At 34.2% G+C, this 16368-nt stretch overlaps 1 protein-coding gene across 1 annotated transcript in view; it reads left to right on the top strand.

The window, feature by feature from the left end:
* Positions 1–16368, top strand: part of LOC139522914 (von Willebrand factor D and EGF domain-containing protein-like) — a 102680-nt gene that overhangs the window by 51604 nt on the left and 34708 nt on the right. The window contains exons 18-20 of the mRNA XM_071316549.1: positions 1705–1889; positions 3394–3645; positions 8433–8472. Of these exons, the coding sequence (XP_071172650.1) occupies positions 1705–1889; positions 3394–3645; positions 8433–8472 (477 nt within the window). The remainder of the gene's footprint in view (positions 1–1704; positions 1890–3393; positions 3646–8432; positions 8473–16368) is intronic.

Here is a 16368-nt window from a genome sequence, read left to right as displayed (position 1 = left end):
TTGAATAAATGTGTTTAGTTCAGATGCAAAGACCCTATAAGTGAATCAATATTAACGCCAAAATATGTAATCTTTAATGACCTGACAGCAGTATCGTAACTATATCCCTTCTTAATAAGTCTATTTAAAGGTTTTGTTAGTTTCTGAGGTGAATACTGACATTTTTGTGCTTTATAAAGAAGATTTCCATAAAAATTGATTTTGAAATACCTAAACGTATAAGAAGTCTGCATGTTGAGCTATATTTACGAATGATGTCCTTATACCGATGATAAAATTTAGTAAATGTTTTGACTAGTTTGTGATATCCAAAACCCTGGTGTAATAATTTTTCAATAATACATAAACTCTCGTTAAAATCTAAAACATTGTTACATACACGAGCGAATCGTACACGTTGAGATATATAAACGCCGTAAGATGGTGACAAGGGAACTGGAATTGGATAATTAACGATAGGAAATGAAAAACTATCTCTTTTATCATAAATTTAAGTATTAAGCTTTGTGATATAGATATCAAGACCGAGGATAGGGCAGTGGTCATTGTTAGTATTGGCTTTATTTAAAGTAAGTTCAACAGGATAAACTTCTTTAGTACAAATACTGAAGTCGTCATTATTGAGAGCCAAAATATCATCCAAATATCTAAAAGTATTATTAAATTTGTTTATCAGATGTTGTTTCGATGGGTCTTTGCTGATTTTTTTCATAAACTGTAACTCATTGCTATACAAAAACAGGTCCGCAATAAGTGGTGCACAGTTAGTCCCCATTGGGATTCCGATAACCTGACGGAATCTCCAAAGCGAACAAAAATGTTTTCTAGAATAAATTCAAGGCTATATATAGTATCAAAGCATGTCAAATTGACATAGTTTATTTGTTTATTGCTATTAAAAAATGACCTAAATGAGTTTGAACATATATATTCACATTCTGACTTTTTTTAAATGCCCATTTTATTAGGTGTGTGAATTTCTTCTTAATGAGAATGTGAGGCAATGTGGTATACAAGGTAGAAAAATCAAAACTTTGAACAGATTCAAAATCACCAATATAAGCATGCAATTTATCAAGTTCTTGACACTCCAAAAGTAATTTATTCCACTATTTTCGAAGGCCTTATTTGAACAATTTATTATCAGGTTTTTGATTGTACCAAGTGTACTGGTAAGAAGAATAGACAATTTAGTTGTGGAACAATGGCTTGAAGACGAAATAAATATATATTTGTTAGGTGTTTATTATTGACCCTTTTTTTCAAAAGCGACGATAAAATAACAAAGATATAATACCATTTTTAAAATCGAGATTTTAAAATATATATAATCAAGTTCTGAAAAAAAAAGTAGGGGTTAATTGGCATGGCAAAAAGGGTGTTTGCTACTCTGTTTCAAAATAACAAACTTTACGGATGTTCGCTGCTCTTGTCATTGATTTTTCGTCAGATAATTCTCACTTGATAGGTACAATCGTAATTGACTAGGATTGTAAGTTTTTGTTACCAAAGGTCGGCGGTTCTCTTGGGGCACTTCGATTCCCCCCAACAATAAAAAGTGACCACAACGAAACAGCACAATCATGATGAAAGTGGCGTAGACACAAAACAATCAGTCAATCAAGAAAATCTTTGTTAATTTAAAGCAGAGTAGCCAACACCCTGAAAGGCGAGAGAAGTATACAACTAAAATTATTTATATAGGTGTTTGTGAATGTAATGGTAAATATATTGGGGACGACTGCTCTGAATCAATTACAATCCCGCCATCAAATATCAGCCTTACTTCGAATGGACTTTGTATACCTGGAACAAATGACTGCAGGAACCCAAATATCTTCGGAAGTTTTCTTTCCAAGACAATTTGGTACAACATAAAGTATTTTCAGGTAACGTATGAGAATTATAAAAAATCGACTTCATTGTTCAAGCTATTACTGTTTTCTAAGCTTCGAGCTTTCGTGAATATTTTAAATTTAGGACATATATATTTGTTATTTTCATTACTTAAAATGAGGTAATACGATAGACTGTCAATCCCCGTATGTAGTAAGATCTTCATTATCATTCCTTACTTAAAACATGTTGCATTTTTAAGTTCAAAAATGTTGACCCGGATAACGTTATACGAGAACCAGGAAAACAAATACGAAACATTAGTTTTCCCTTGGTCGAAGGCGAGTCATTAGAAAAACTGCAACACAATAATATGTTTCGCCTTCATAGTTTTGAACACAGTTTATTAGTTGCTAAGCCTTTAGTCTTCACTGTAGTGTTGTGCGGACTTGTTTGTATTTCGTCGTTTTTCGTACTTTTGTCATTTCGTTGTAAGATTCTCGTCGACAAATGAGTAAAGAATGTCCCCTTTGTTTTTCGATCTTTAAATATATCGTCAATATATTTCAAATGATATAGAATCTATCAACTTTTCTAAGATATATGTTCTCTGTTGCTTAGCAGAAATAGGTAAATGCTTTTTTATATATTTCGCAGATTTTAAATAATGTCATTTGATAGGTACCCATTTTTGCACTTTCGTTACATATCGGATATGGACGTACACATTGATAATCTGATATGCAAAACAATAAAATATTATAAGAATATCAATGCGACTACTATCAATTAACCAAACGAAAAATTAAAACTATTTAAGGTAACCGTACCACCTTAAACAATGAATGAAACCAATATCCTTTAGTATCTAGATTCTTTAATGAATTTGTATCATCTGAGAACTTGTACACAAAGAATAAGAATTATTTTGGTGGTTTGGATTTTTCTGATTTATGGGTCTTTATTTCTGTTGGTGTTGTTTTAGTCGATTCCCAAGTTATGATCTCGTATAACTATGCAGTTTTCATAATAGCCATCCAAGGGAAACTGCCATGAGACATTTTAATACACAATTAAAGCAGTTTCAAGTACAAAACTGTCGGGTAAATAGAAGCAAATATCAAAACTCGTTTTTGCCTATTCAGGGACAATTTAAGCCTTTCTTAAATTCAATATGTTCTAAAAAGTCCTATATTTTGTTTTATTATTTTATGATTTTTAAGTACTGTTTTCATTCATTGTTTTGTCCAATTTGACCACAAAAGACTGTATTTGAAGGATAATAATACGACATAGAACACCAACATATCAAATAATGTAGACCATGTCATGTATAGATGCCGGAAAACAGGCCAAATGCATCTTGAAAATAAAATATCGGCTTATTCTCATAGACTGTCGGTAGATTTTGTCATATTTTTTTTTCCAAAATCAAACTATTGAACTCATTGATATTATTAATAGATAAGTGAAGAAAAAAAACTTTTGAACGTTCTTCTTCTTATATTGTAGTTTTTATTTCATACACTACTTATTATGATCTTTTATCTTTTGCAGAAAGTAACGAATTCCATTAAATATATATCGAAAAGCGATGTCTTGCAGGCAAATTTCAGTAATATGTTCATGGTATCTGTAGATTTAATGTCCTCAAAGGGAAAGAGAGCAACAACAGAAACAATTGTGGCAGAAGGATATGAAATTAGTCTTTCATATGATGGCACAAATTTTGGAGAATCTGTCAGCATTATCATACATGATGAAAATTGTTATTCGTGTCATTCAACAACTATTGCATGCTTTGAACAGGTATGTTATTATTTGCATTTATGACTGCCGTAGAAATAAAAGTAACACGTTCTAAATTATATGTACTCTTTAGCTCATTGGGCACAGAGGGCCCAAGTGAGCTAACGTCATCATTAGGCGTCCGTAGTCGTCCGTCGTGTTTTGTCGTCTGTTTCCATAGTCGTCTGTCTTCGTCGTCGTCGTAAACTATTTCAAAAATCTTCTGCTCTAAAACTACTGAGCAAAATACCTTCAAACTTTAAATGAATATATCGTAATGTACATGTATCTAGTTTGTAAATTCATCACCAAACATCTTACAAGGATAAACATATTTGAAAGGTTAAGATTATTTAGTCCTGAAATTGTAAGACCAAACAACCCATTGTTTGGTTGCTGCCACTAAATTGGTAATTTTAAGAAAATGTTTCAGTTTTTGGTAATTATCTTTTAATATTATTGAAGATAAAAAAAAACTGCAAACAGCAAATATGTTCATCAAAGTAAGATCCACAAAAAAGTGATATAACCAATATTGTCAATTGATTCCTTAACGAGTTATTGCCCTTTAAAGACAACTTTACACAATTTGTTTATCATGTTTGCTAACATTTAGAAATTATCTACTCTGAAACAACTGGGCCTCATACTTATAAACTTAAAGTAAAGTGTATCAGAAGTTTTGATCCATTTACACACATTGCTAACATGGCTAAAAATATAACATAAGGGTCAAATACAGTTTTTGGCTTCTATTTCTAACCTATAGCAGTTAGTGCAAGAGTGACATAGAGTCATAGTGATGAAAAAGTCGAGATCTATCTGCTATGAAATTTCAAGACCGATTCTTTTTATGAAATTTTACTGTTTTATTAATATCTTCAATGTTATACCAGATAGATAGAAAATTTGATGGCCAAAATGTTCAGCTAATTAGGATCTACAAATTATGCAAATGATTAAAATAGTCGACTGAATTTCATAAGAAGTTATCGCCCTTGAAATGTTTATTTTTTTACATTTTCTCATGCAAGTATATTGCTTTCTAAAAAATATTTTTATCTGAAACAACTGGATCAAATACTCCAAGCGTTCAATGAATGTTCCTTAGGTTATTTAGTTGATAAATTGTATCCGACGTTTTGATCCATAAAAAATATGGCCATAATGGCTTAAAATAGAACACAGGGGTTTGACATAAGGGGTCAAAAGCAGTCTTTTGCTTATATCCCAAGAACTACAGCAGTAAGAGCAAAAGTGAAAGGGATTTCAAGTGATAGATGGGTCATGATCTACCTGTTTTGAATTTTTGAAACTGTAAAGTTCGACAACCTATTGTTGTGTTAAAGTTGAAAATAGTTTGTTTTTATTAAATTTTACTGTTTTGGGTTATTTTCTTTGACATTATAATGGGAGGAGAGACAGTATAAATGGCAACAAATATTCCGCTAAGTAAGATCTACAAATAAGTCAACATGATCTAAATAGTCAATTTACTCCTTTAAAAAGGAATTATTGCCCTGAAAACTTTTTTTTATTTTTTGTGAAAGTCTAATTACTTTTTAAAAAAAATCTTCTACGCTTAAACTATTTAGCCAAATACTATGAAACTTTAAATGAATGTTCTTTTTGGTATCTTGTTAATAGATTGTATTCGGAGAGTTGCTCCATTTAAACACATGGCGGTATTTTCGTAAAATAAACATAGGGCTTCCAACTTAAATGCAAAAGCCGTTAGAGTAAAACTGATATAGGTGAAAGTGTAAATCCGGTTTATATTTACCTGTCAAGTAATCTTAAGACCAATAGGGCAACTTGTTGTTAAGTTGATGTCCAGAAATAATCAATATTTAGGAAATTTACAGTTTTGGGTGACGTATTATCTTTTGTATTATTATAGAAAGACAGAAAGTGTATATGACAAAATTGTTCAGCAAAAAGCAAGATCTACAAATAAGTCAAATGCCTGAAACTGAAATTACAGGTCTAGCGATATCAGGCTTTTGTAGGTCTCTTGTCTGTTTTAACCCTCATCGGGAATATTCAAAACCAAATTTTGAAAACCCCATGCTGTATAATTCCGAAACAAGTGAAGGTCTATTTGATCAAACCAGACTTTAGATAAGTCAAATCCATCAATAGAGTCCAAAAGACAACTTTGTTTGAGAGTGGAGAGTATCGGAATCTTGTATCTTATTCCTTAATCATAACTCGAAGTAGATAGTACTAACATTCTTGATATCTTGCAGGTTATGTTAGAAGATGAGTTTATTCTATCTTAAATTTTTCTTACCCAGGCATTGTATCATTTTTTGTTCTTCTTGTCATAATTAAAGTAGATATATAAACAAATCTAAATAGAAAACAACGTTCAAAACCTATGATTGCGCTGAACAAAAATATTTCTTGGTAGAAGAGTCTAAATACAGCACAAACAACAATTTCCCAATTACCAAAAAAGTGAAAAAGTATTTTTCAACAAAACGCATTTGACTAGCAGGTCAAACAACGAATGTTCTTATACCCTTCTGAGTGCTATTGTCGATTTCCAAATAAACGGATCACTAAATGTAGATAATGGATCTTAATTATAAATTTAAATCAAATAACAAATGGAAACCAAAAAATACGTTTTTTATCTACACAATTATAGGTTCGAACATTGTTTTCAATTTGGACTTGTGTATATAAGGCCGTGTTCACACCAAACGCCATGTACAGTAAACATGTTTACATTTAGTTTAATGTAATGTACACTGGTTTCATATTAAATTTGTTCACATCTAAAAACCTTGTTTAATTACCTGTACATAAGATTTGTTCAAACTTGTACACTTTATGTCATTTAAATGTTCATTACGTAGAACCGAATGCAAATTTTTCGGACAACTTCTCTAGTAGTTAGGGAACGACCATTTGACTTCAAAAAGGGGGAAAATGAATTTTTTCTTGAAAAATATGCTGATCCCTAAGTTGATAAAAAAAAATATTCTGGTCATAGAGATGATAAAAAATATTCTTAACCCAGAGTTTCCCCATACATTACAGTTTAGAATATTGAAAAAAGATATTTAATTGCTGGTATCGAAAAAAACTGAATAAAAACGTTCGTGCGAAAAAAAAATTCTGACTCTGAAAAAAAAATATACCCCCCCCCCTCCCCTTTTTGAAAATTAAGTGGTTGGTCCTTTATGAAAGCCATTTTGACGATTGCAGTAGTTTTTAAAAGATACTTAAGATGTCTTGATTTCGCATTAAAAAACGTAGGCTGCAGCAGCGTCCTTACAGACGAAGAAAAGCGATTGAGATGTTAAGGATCACTACATTTTTATCTTTTCTGTTTCTTTCAAATAGTATTTCTTCTCCAAGGAGTATTTAGCAAAGGGAGATATTTATGTTTTGTTTTGTTTTTTATTTCTTAGTGTATTTTAACGGATATGAGATACTAGACCAACAGTACAATTTACCTCACACTTTTTTTAGTAATGCATTTATGAGTGAATCGTTGTTTGAGTAAAGACCAGTGGCAAATATTTTCGTGTATGTCCAGTCGATTCGGGAATACCTTTTCAAATTAATTATATGTTCGGCATTGATGATGCTTTGAGTCTTGATAAGGGGTTAGTAAAGCTACCTAAAGTGTTTTTTATAACAAATAAATATATCAAGTTTAGAAAAATATTTCTGTAAAGAACTTTATTAATAATTGTTATAAATATCAAAATTATTCATAAATCGTTCCTTCCTTAAATATACTTGGTTAAATTTAAGTTCTTAATGCCTATTTATATGTACACTTAACCTACACAAGGCCTGCAGTGACTATCGACTGCATGTAGACAAAACATGATTGAAACTACATGTAAACATTGAATGTTATCAATGGGAACGTAATCGTCTTAAGTGTACGTGTGAATTACACTAACATAACACCGAGTTTAGATCAATGTGAACACGGCCTAAGTCCAAATTGAAAACAACGTTCGAACCTATAATTGTCAAATGCGTTTTGTTGAAGTCTTAAAGAGACATATTATGTACCTCTTGAATAAAGGCAACAGTAGTATACCGCTGTTCAAACTCATAAATCCATGGACAAAAAACAAAATCGGGGTAACAAACTAGAACTGAGGGAAACGCACCAAACATATGAGGAGAACAACGACACAACACTACAATGTAACACACAGAAACGGACCAAGCATCAGACAAAATCCCACGAAAATAACAAATATAACATCAAAACCAAATACATGAATTTGGGATAGACAAGTACCGTGACACGGCTTATCGCAATGTGAATTTACACTCAAAAATAAGAGAAAACAAACGACGTAACGTTAAGATGTAACACACAGAAACGAACTATAATAAAACAATGGCCATATTTCTGACATGGTACAGGACATTTTTAAAGGAAAAAGTGGTGGGTTGAACCTGGTTTTGTGGCATGCCAAACCTCGCACTTTCATGGCAATGTTAAATATAAAATTGAAATGACAATATAATATTACAGGACTACAATACAAATAAATAGGAGAACGTATTAGACAAAGAAACACATGATTAATGGATAACAAAAAGCATCAGGTTTAAAATTCAATACGCCAAAAACGCGCCTTGTCCACACAAGACTCACCAGTGACGCCCAGATCTTAAAAATTGTATTTGTTTTGTTGCATATACATGTTTTATATTAAGTGATTTTCAATCAAAATTTCATAACACATCTCTTCACATGAATACTCAGAATTAATATAGTAATATCAACAGAATTCTAAAAAATATATATTGTTTTTAATTAACAGGATCTTTGCAGCCCAACTGTTATTTCTTCTGCTAAGAACGGTAAGACATATGCTTACAGATAAAACATTTATGAATACAACTTAATTTTTATTTAGTTTACCAGACAATTATCTCATCTACATGCGACTCATCGATTGCACTTTCGGAAGAAGTAAACTGAAAAAATATTGGTAAAATTTATAAAAACGTGTGTGAGACGATTTTTGCTAAAAGTTAAAACAAAAAACAGAATGGTAGAAATAATGAATTTGAACTACTAAAATAAGTGACAATATCTATTTCTATTGAAGAGTGTGACTAGAAATAAGAAGAAGTGGTAGAGCGCCAATGAGACTTCTCTCCATCAAAGACTTGATACTGGTTTTTTTTATCAGTAAAGTTTGTTGATCATCGATATGACACAAGTTTAAATGAATACTTAGATATGCACTTAGATTGGGTCAGTATTTTAGACTTACAATTGACAGGCACACGAGTTACATGTATGTAATTATTTTACTACAGCTGCCGTATCAGGGTTTTATTATTATTCGTTATAAATACATTTTCAATGAGGTAATTTTTTTTTATCTTAAAATAGCTCTTATTCTATCATCTTTTCTAATAGCATACCCCGAAAATGCCAACTGATTAATTCTATACAGTAATATTGTTGTGATCCGAGCATATAATTAATAATATAAAACAATATATATGAAACTCACCAGGGTTTATTCAGGTGATACAACAATAATACATAAAATACAGTAATAATGGAAATAAGCAATATGTCAATACATGTGGTAAGGTGAAGAGATTCGGAATCGTGTGTTCTGTGTACTACGTCACGGATACATGATAAGGAACATGTAAAACATGGACTGGTTCAGTACTATATATTGGTGTTCAGCACCACACTCACCCTATCTCAGTAGAACCAGACCAGGGGTATTTATAATAAATAGAAGGAAAGCATTGTCTGTCAAAATTAATCCATATAGAAATGTCTGAATAAACAAGGTCTCCTATAACACATCAGGTTTCAATGTTGTATAAAAGTTCATACTTAAAAGTACACATTTTAAACGTTCTATATTCCTTTTAATAGACGCTATCAATGTTTCAAAGTACATGGAATATGCAAAACAAACGGTCATAAGAATAAAATGTCTCTTCCTCTCTGGAAACATAATCTAATACGGTATATTATATAGTTCGACAAAGTTACGCAATTTAATAAACGAAATAACAAGATGACGAGTAAGACGCCGGAAACTATTATATTGGTATAAATCCTTGGTTTGGAATCTAAAAGATATGTTATACACTGTCATTAACTGTTAACATTAACACAGAAAACGGAATATTCATAAAACAACTCAAGGCAATGGCAATCACTGGTAGGTTCCACGGGTAGTTTGCGTGATAGCGTACGAACGGAAATTCTTGAGGTTACAATTGGTAAGTATTGAAAGTGTAAAGTTCTCTCTGTAAAATGTAATCCAAGAGATCTTCAAGAGTGGAATATTCTAATAGCATTGTGAAAATTTGATGACGTGAACCCAGCATAAGCTGGCAGCAAAGAAGTCTTCGTCAAATACGGAACGTTCTTCTCTATGTTCAATTGCATGTCGGAACTTCACAGCTCCAGCAGGTCGTCTGTGGTTCAAAATAACATGACAAAGTTGTCTTTAAGACGTGGCAACCCATTTTGGCCTGTGTCACTAATCCACATACAAAACACTGATGTGGTAAGCTCCAATAAGAACTTATCAATTTCCTGTCAATTGCTGCTAAACTATATGCAGTGACAAAAGATGCTGCGGGACCTTGGGCCCCTGCAGATCTCTGTTGGGAGACTCCCTCGCGACGGACCTTATGGTTATCTGATGTTCCATCTGTTATGTCCACGTACCTACTTTCATCACTGACCACCTTATTAAAAAGGTCTGTTGCTATAGGCGAGATTTCACTAGCAGTATTATTGACAATGTTTACAGTATATTGTGGTGTAATTTCCATGGCGTGTGATATTAAGACAGGTAGGTGGTTCTGTATGAGGAGAGTATCATAATCGTCCTCAGGCAAGGATTTCCTTTTCATTGTTTTGAACATAAATGAATTTAGAACATAGCGAACCAAGTCTACCATTGCACTGCATACAATCAGACCATGCAGGCCAAGGTTGATTGTACCGATCAAATATATGACACGAATGGTGAATTGCCCTGAATTGGCAAGGATATCCGTAAGTAGTTGAAGTCCAGTTCCTTTTAAAACAGCAGTGTCAATGGTAGCCCTGATTTGTATGGAATTTACAGCTACATGTACATCTAAACTTCTACCAACAGTTTTAACAATAAGCTCATTATGGCTCTCTTCCTCTTTGGTCAGGCGTGAGCTAGTGGCCTGACCCTGACCTGTTTAAAGATTGGTCTTTTTGTGAAATCGAGGTCCTCTGAAAAGTATAGTCTTGTTTATTACTAGAACTTGAACTACTTTGTTGTGAGGGGGAGAGTGAATTCTGAGGACTCCTGAATTTCAATTGTGACCGTGATGGAGTTGGTGATCTGACATAAATTTTGTGAGGGCGCATTGAGGGGGAGTTGTAATATTCTCGGTGCACCGCAGGAGGTAATTGTCGTTTACTATTTTCATCTTTTAATAACTGATTAACTACAGATATACAGTCTTTTATATCTGATTGTACCTTTTCAAATGTCTGACTGTTCAGTGAGGCCGTGGGCCTCTGTGGACAATGATCTGAGTCGTTGATATATGACATTTTTACTTGTCGTTTGAAATATGATTGAGAACTGCTATCGTAAGTCATACTGGCTCCATAACTGGCTTTCTCGGTAGGTAATGAAGACTTGGTCCATTTTAATGCTCCACTTATAGCGCTGTGATTTGCCTCTACTATTCTTCTGGATACCTCCTTCTGACGTTCCTGCAGGAAATATTCCCAAGATATATTGAAAGAAATAGTGAAGATTGGCACCTTCAGCGGTTGAGGACTCATATTTCCTCCCCTGGCATAGGACTGTTTCAATTGGGATGGTTGTCGGTCATAAGAGTCCTCACTTGAAGCAGAGGAGGATTCCCTGTGGCAGCATTTTCGTTCTCTCCACTTGTGTCTGTCAGGTGTAAGTTCACAGTTGGTCTTAACATAAGTGTTGTCCACAGACTGGACATGGGAAGACATTACAATTGGAGTCGTCAACTGTAATGATATTGCAGTTATATTTGGAGTGTTCTTAATTGATCCCGAGTAGAAAGCTGGAGCTGTCGATACAGCTGATCCAACAATGTGCTGGACTCTCGGAAGCAGGTTACTGCAAGACCAATTTGGTGACAATTTGGGTGCAGGGCAGTCTTCAACTGAGATAGGGTAATACTCTGAAGACGGGACCATTGTCCCCAGACCAGGATAACCCGGTAAGACAAGGTAATTTAGTTTTGTTTCATGGGTTCTGGTTATGTAATGATCTGCATTATATAAATATACTGGCGGAGCCAAAGGCCCCTGTCCAATTGTAGACATATCAAACTGGGTTTGAATGGTGAATGTTGTGTCCGACTGAGCTTGCCCAGTGTAAGGAGTATCCATAGGCGGAGCCAAGGGCCCCTGTTCAACAGAAACTTCAGTGTTGGGTTTCTCATGTTTTTGTTTAACTACTCTTGGTGCAGTATCAATCTTGAGAGTGGTTTCTGCTGAAGCACAAGGGTTTCCCATGATGTCTTTGTTCATAAAGTATGAAGTAGATTTACTGATAGGTGACACCACGCTAAAGTCCTGATATGGTGTTGAACTAGCTGAAGTACTAAGACACTTAGGTTGAGTTCCAAATTGTTCCTCAACCTGCTGGTTTTTATGTTTTATCAAAGTATCTAGCTTTTCTGGAACTTCACGATGTTCGTCCTGCAATAATGGTATGTGATTTTGGAACTGGGTGGTTGACTTTATTAACTGGCTTGTCTCCATTTCAGTTAAGCGGATACCTGATGTTCCAGTAGTCTCTTCCGTTTTGTCAACTTCAGCCATTGTCTTATCTTCCTCTTGTAATCCTGAAGTTATAATGGACTGTAGTCCTGAAGTTATGATGGACAAGTCCTGTTTGATTTCCTGTCTGAAACTCACTAGATCATTATGTATTTTCTGATAAAAGAATAACATGCCAGGTTCAATAAAATATTTCTTTAAAGTTGATTTTGGCACACCAGTAATGCCGGACACTGTATTAAAGTCTATGAAATGTGAGGCATCTCTAACCTCAAGTATCTGTATGGCCATTTCATTGTCTATACCCTCAACTGATTGAAGTTGATCCAAGGTGGCATCCATAAGTATGATAAGTTTTGACATTCTAAAAATTCGGTTAAATTGAATGGTTTGTTATGATTGTTATTTCAAACTACTAGTAAACTGTTTCGTGAGTATGTTGTCTATGCTTGTACTTTATTTGTGCACGAAACGGTGCTTGTCATCAACCACGATGCATGTACTGTATTTGTGCACGAAACGGTGTTTGTTATCAACCACGATGCCTGTACTGTAGTTGTGCACGAAAGGGTGTTTGTCATCAACCACCTTGCCTGTACTGTAGTTGTGCACGAACGGTGTTTGTAGTAAACCACGATGCCTGTACTGTAGTTCTGTCAGAGCATGCGCAGAAATCCAACTTCCGTCCTGCTCAATTTGGACAAGATACAGCTATAAATGGCTATTCAAAATGGCGACTCACTAAAACGAGAAACTATCCAAGCATTAAATTTCAACAGTGAATATAATGTGTAGTATTGACTAAAAAGGTACTAAAACTTTTCAAAATTGATGGAGGTTTTAATTTAAAATATAGCCTTGCTATAATTTGCAATAAATGAAAGCAAATGGTGTGAAACGTACCGTGCAGAGCGGTAGTTTCAAAATCAACAGATTCGAGATGTCGACGACGCCAATGTTGTGATCCGAGCATATAATTAATAATATAAAACAATATATATGAAACTCACCAGGGTTTATTCAGGTGATACAACAATAATACATAATATACAGTAATAATGGAAATAAGCAATATGTCAATACATGTGGTAAGGTGAAGAGTTCGGAATCGTGTGTTCTGTGTACTACGTCACGGATACATGATAAGGAACATGTAAAACATGGACTGGTTCAGTACTATATATTGGTGTTCAGCACCACAATATCAATATAACAGGTGAACATTAGATAAATTTGAATGTGCTTTATAGTTCGCTTTTTGTGTCTGTGCAATTTCAAGGGAAATAAATCTTTTAGAGGTTTCCCAATTGCCTACCGTACCAACTGAAGAATGAAATGAAAGCTTTTATGGAATTTGGAAAATAATGCATATATGCCATTAATGTCAACGTATGTTTTATGAATTATTATCAAAAGTATTTGAAGGATTTTTATTTACAGCTTGGTATTTATTTCACGTGGATAATTTACATATTCATATTTTGTGTATTCTATTATGCCCGTGTCACACTGTCCCGATTTTTATATACGATGGACACCCGAATGCGAAAATTGTAAGTTCGTACGAAGTTGGTCCCGATCTCGTTAAAATACCCAAAAGTGACCGAAGCAAGTACGATGAATAACGAAGTCTATACGAGGGTGCCGAAAGTATATACGATAGCAAAAGATGGACATACGAAGGTTAACCGAAGACGGTATCTAAGCTTCATATCTCAACCGAAGCCTACAAGATGGATCACGAAGGCTACACGATGGTTTACGATGATGGCGCGATGGCCATACGATGTCTAAAAGACGTCGTGTACAGCTTACGATGCATTTAAATTATATGCCGAAGGCATCACGCGTTTTAAATTGTTTGATCAATATTGAATATACATTATATTGTACATTTAATTTTTGGTTTAATCATAAGACGGAAGACCGTTGTTATTTCCAGTTACTGACTAATTTGGTTGATTTCTAAAAAAATAGTTTATGTATCAAATATGCGTATTCACCATTTTCTGCATGTGTCATATACAAACATAGTGTCCATATTTGTCCCCAATATGTTACATACGAGGGGATGCCACGCTCGGCATTGCCTTGTTTGAACTGTTAAATGTTTGCACTAGTCTGAATAATCACCCATAATTATGCCCATGTTTACTGATCTATCTTAAAGGTACGGTAATGGGTTCGTTGATCCCTTTTATTCAAAAAGAGCTCTTTCCAGGAGAATATCATAATAATATAGACTAAAGGAAGGATGTGGGGACAGCAACAAATACGGCAACATATGACATATAGAAAACAAAATGTTTATGGAGTAAACATTCGTGTGACAACAACTCAGACGATACATAAAAAATCAGAATAATGAAGAAAAAGTTGGTTTCCCTATATACGTGTACCTGCAGTGTTGGTATACGAGGCGCGTTTATGATTTTCAGTATGTTATTTGATATGAAAAATTGACAAAAAATAATATTTTATTTGTAAAAGTAAATCCTGAGCCTGTAATACCTGCTCTTCTTGTTCCATTTGAATTAATAGAAACAGTGCTGTCGCCTTTCTTGTTCTCATAGAATCATATGATATGAGCTCCATGTTTTGTGAACGTCTTTCTTAACTGTCGTATTAGACTGACCAGTGCATATCGCGCATGGCACTTTAAATGTATTTAAGCGCGAAAATTAACTTACATTTAGCTGGATTGATTGCCGTCGTAGTTCCATCTTGTCACCTTCGTACTTTTATTCGATGGCATCACGACGGGATTACGAGGTCTTCACGAAGTCGTGTTGCCATCGTAAGACCTTCGGGTAGCTTCGTGATTCATTCGTGTAGACATCGTAATGTCAAAACTGCCCGATGGAAACGATGGAAACACGAATGCAATACGATGTTCAAAGATGCATTCCCGGTGGCATTACGATGGTGAGGATGGTGATACGAACTCAATACGAACCCTCAACATCGGACGCACCTTCGGGTTTTTTTTAACATGTTAAAAAATTTAGAACCCTTCCCGAAGTTGTCCCCGAAGGCTAGAAAAAGTGGCCGATGGTTCTACGATGGTTAAAGATGGCACTACGAATAGTCCGATCTGGATACGATCAGTCCCGATTTTGAAAATTTCCATAATCGTGTTGCCATCGGCGTAAAAATCGGGACAGTGTGACGCGGGCATTATGATTGCAATCAATCGATGCATGTAACCGTTGAATGAATGGTTTGAAATAAAAGATTTACTTCGCTTTATATTGCAAGTGCAAACACATAAACTAGTTATAAGGCGCATTCATATTCTATTTGAATTTCACATATTATAGTTTGCGCTTTTTTACCTATAAAACGGCAGGACATTTGAACTTCAAATATTATGGACATTTGCGCTTTATATTAAAGTAATCATTACGGAAATAAATTCACCTTTTGTTTGTCATAAGTTAGTTATAGAGACTAGTAAAGGAAAAAATGTATATGTCATGATGGATTTTTATATCACTTTGATCAAACCCTCTAAAGTAAAGACCTTGCATGGAGATGTACCGTGGAAAATTGTAATGCTAGAATTAAAACAGATAATGTGACTATTAATATTGTGAGTCAGAAAAATGACCATAAGCACTCACAAACGTGATGACAGAAAAATTAAGCGCCATTAGCTAAGAGTTTAAGCCAAACGAAAGGCTTCTGATGACCTCACACAAAGACCATAACAATCATTCGTGCTGGATTGAAAGATGTGGGTGAGCAATCTTTGCATCCTAAAGATTTACAGTCTGTATCAAAGGCTATGTACAGAGTAAGAAGATTTCAACCTAATTTGTCTAAGTCAAGAGAAAATGTGCACTCTTTCTGAAGGCTATCCCGTACAGAGCCCAAATCCGAAAATTTTTCTTCAAGTGAACGATAGGGAAAACGGTATAATCATTTTACATGTATAACCAATTTAGAATGCT

The sequence above is a fragment of the Mytilus edulis genome, chromosome 1 (assembly GCF_963676685.1).
Source record: "Mytilus edulis chromosome 1, xbMytEdul2.2, whole genome shotgun sequence".
Lineage (NCBI taxonomy): Eukaryota > Metazoa > Mollusca > Bivalvia > Mytilida > Mytilidae > Mytilus > Mytilus edulis.
The sequence above is the reverse complement of the archived record's forward strand: the minus strand, read 5'-3'. Positions and strand labels throughout refer to the sequence as shown.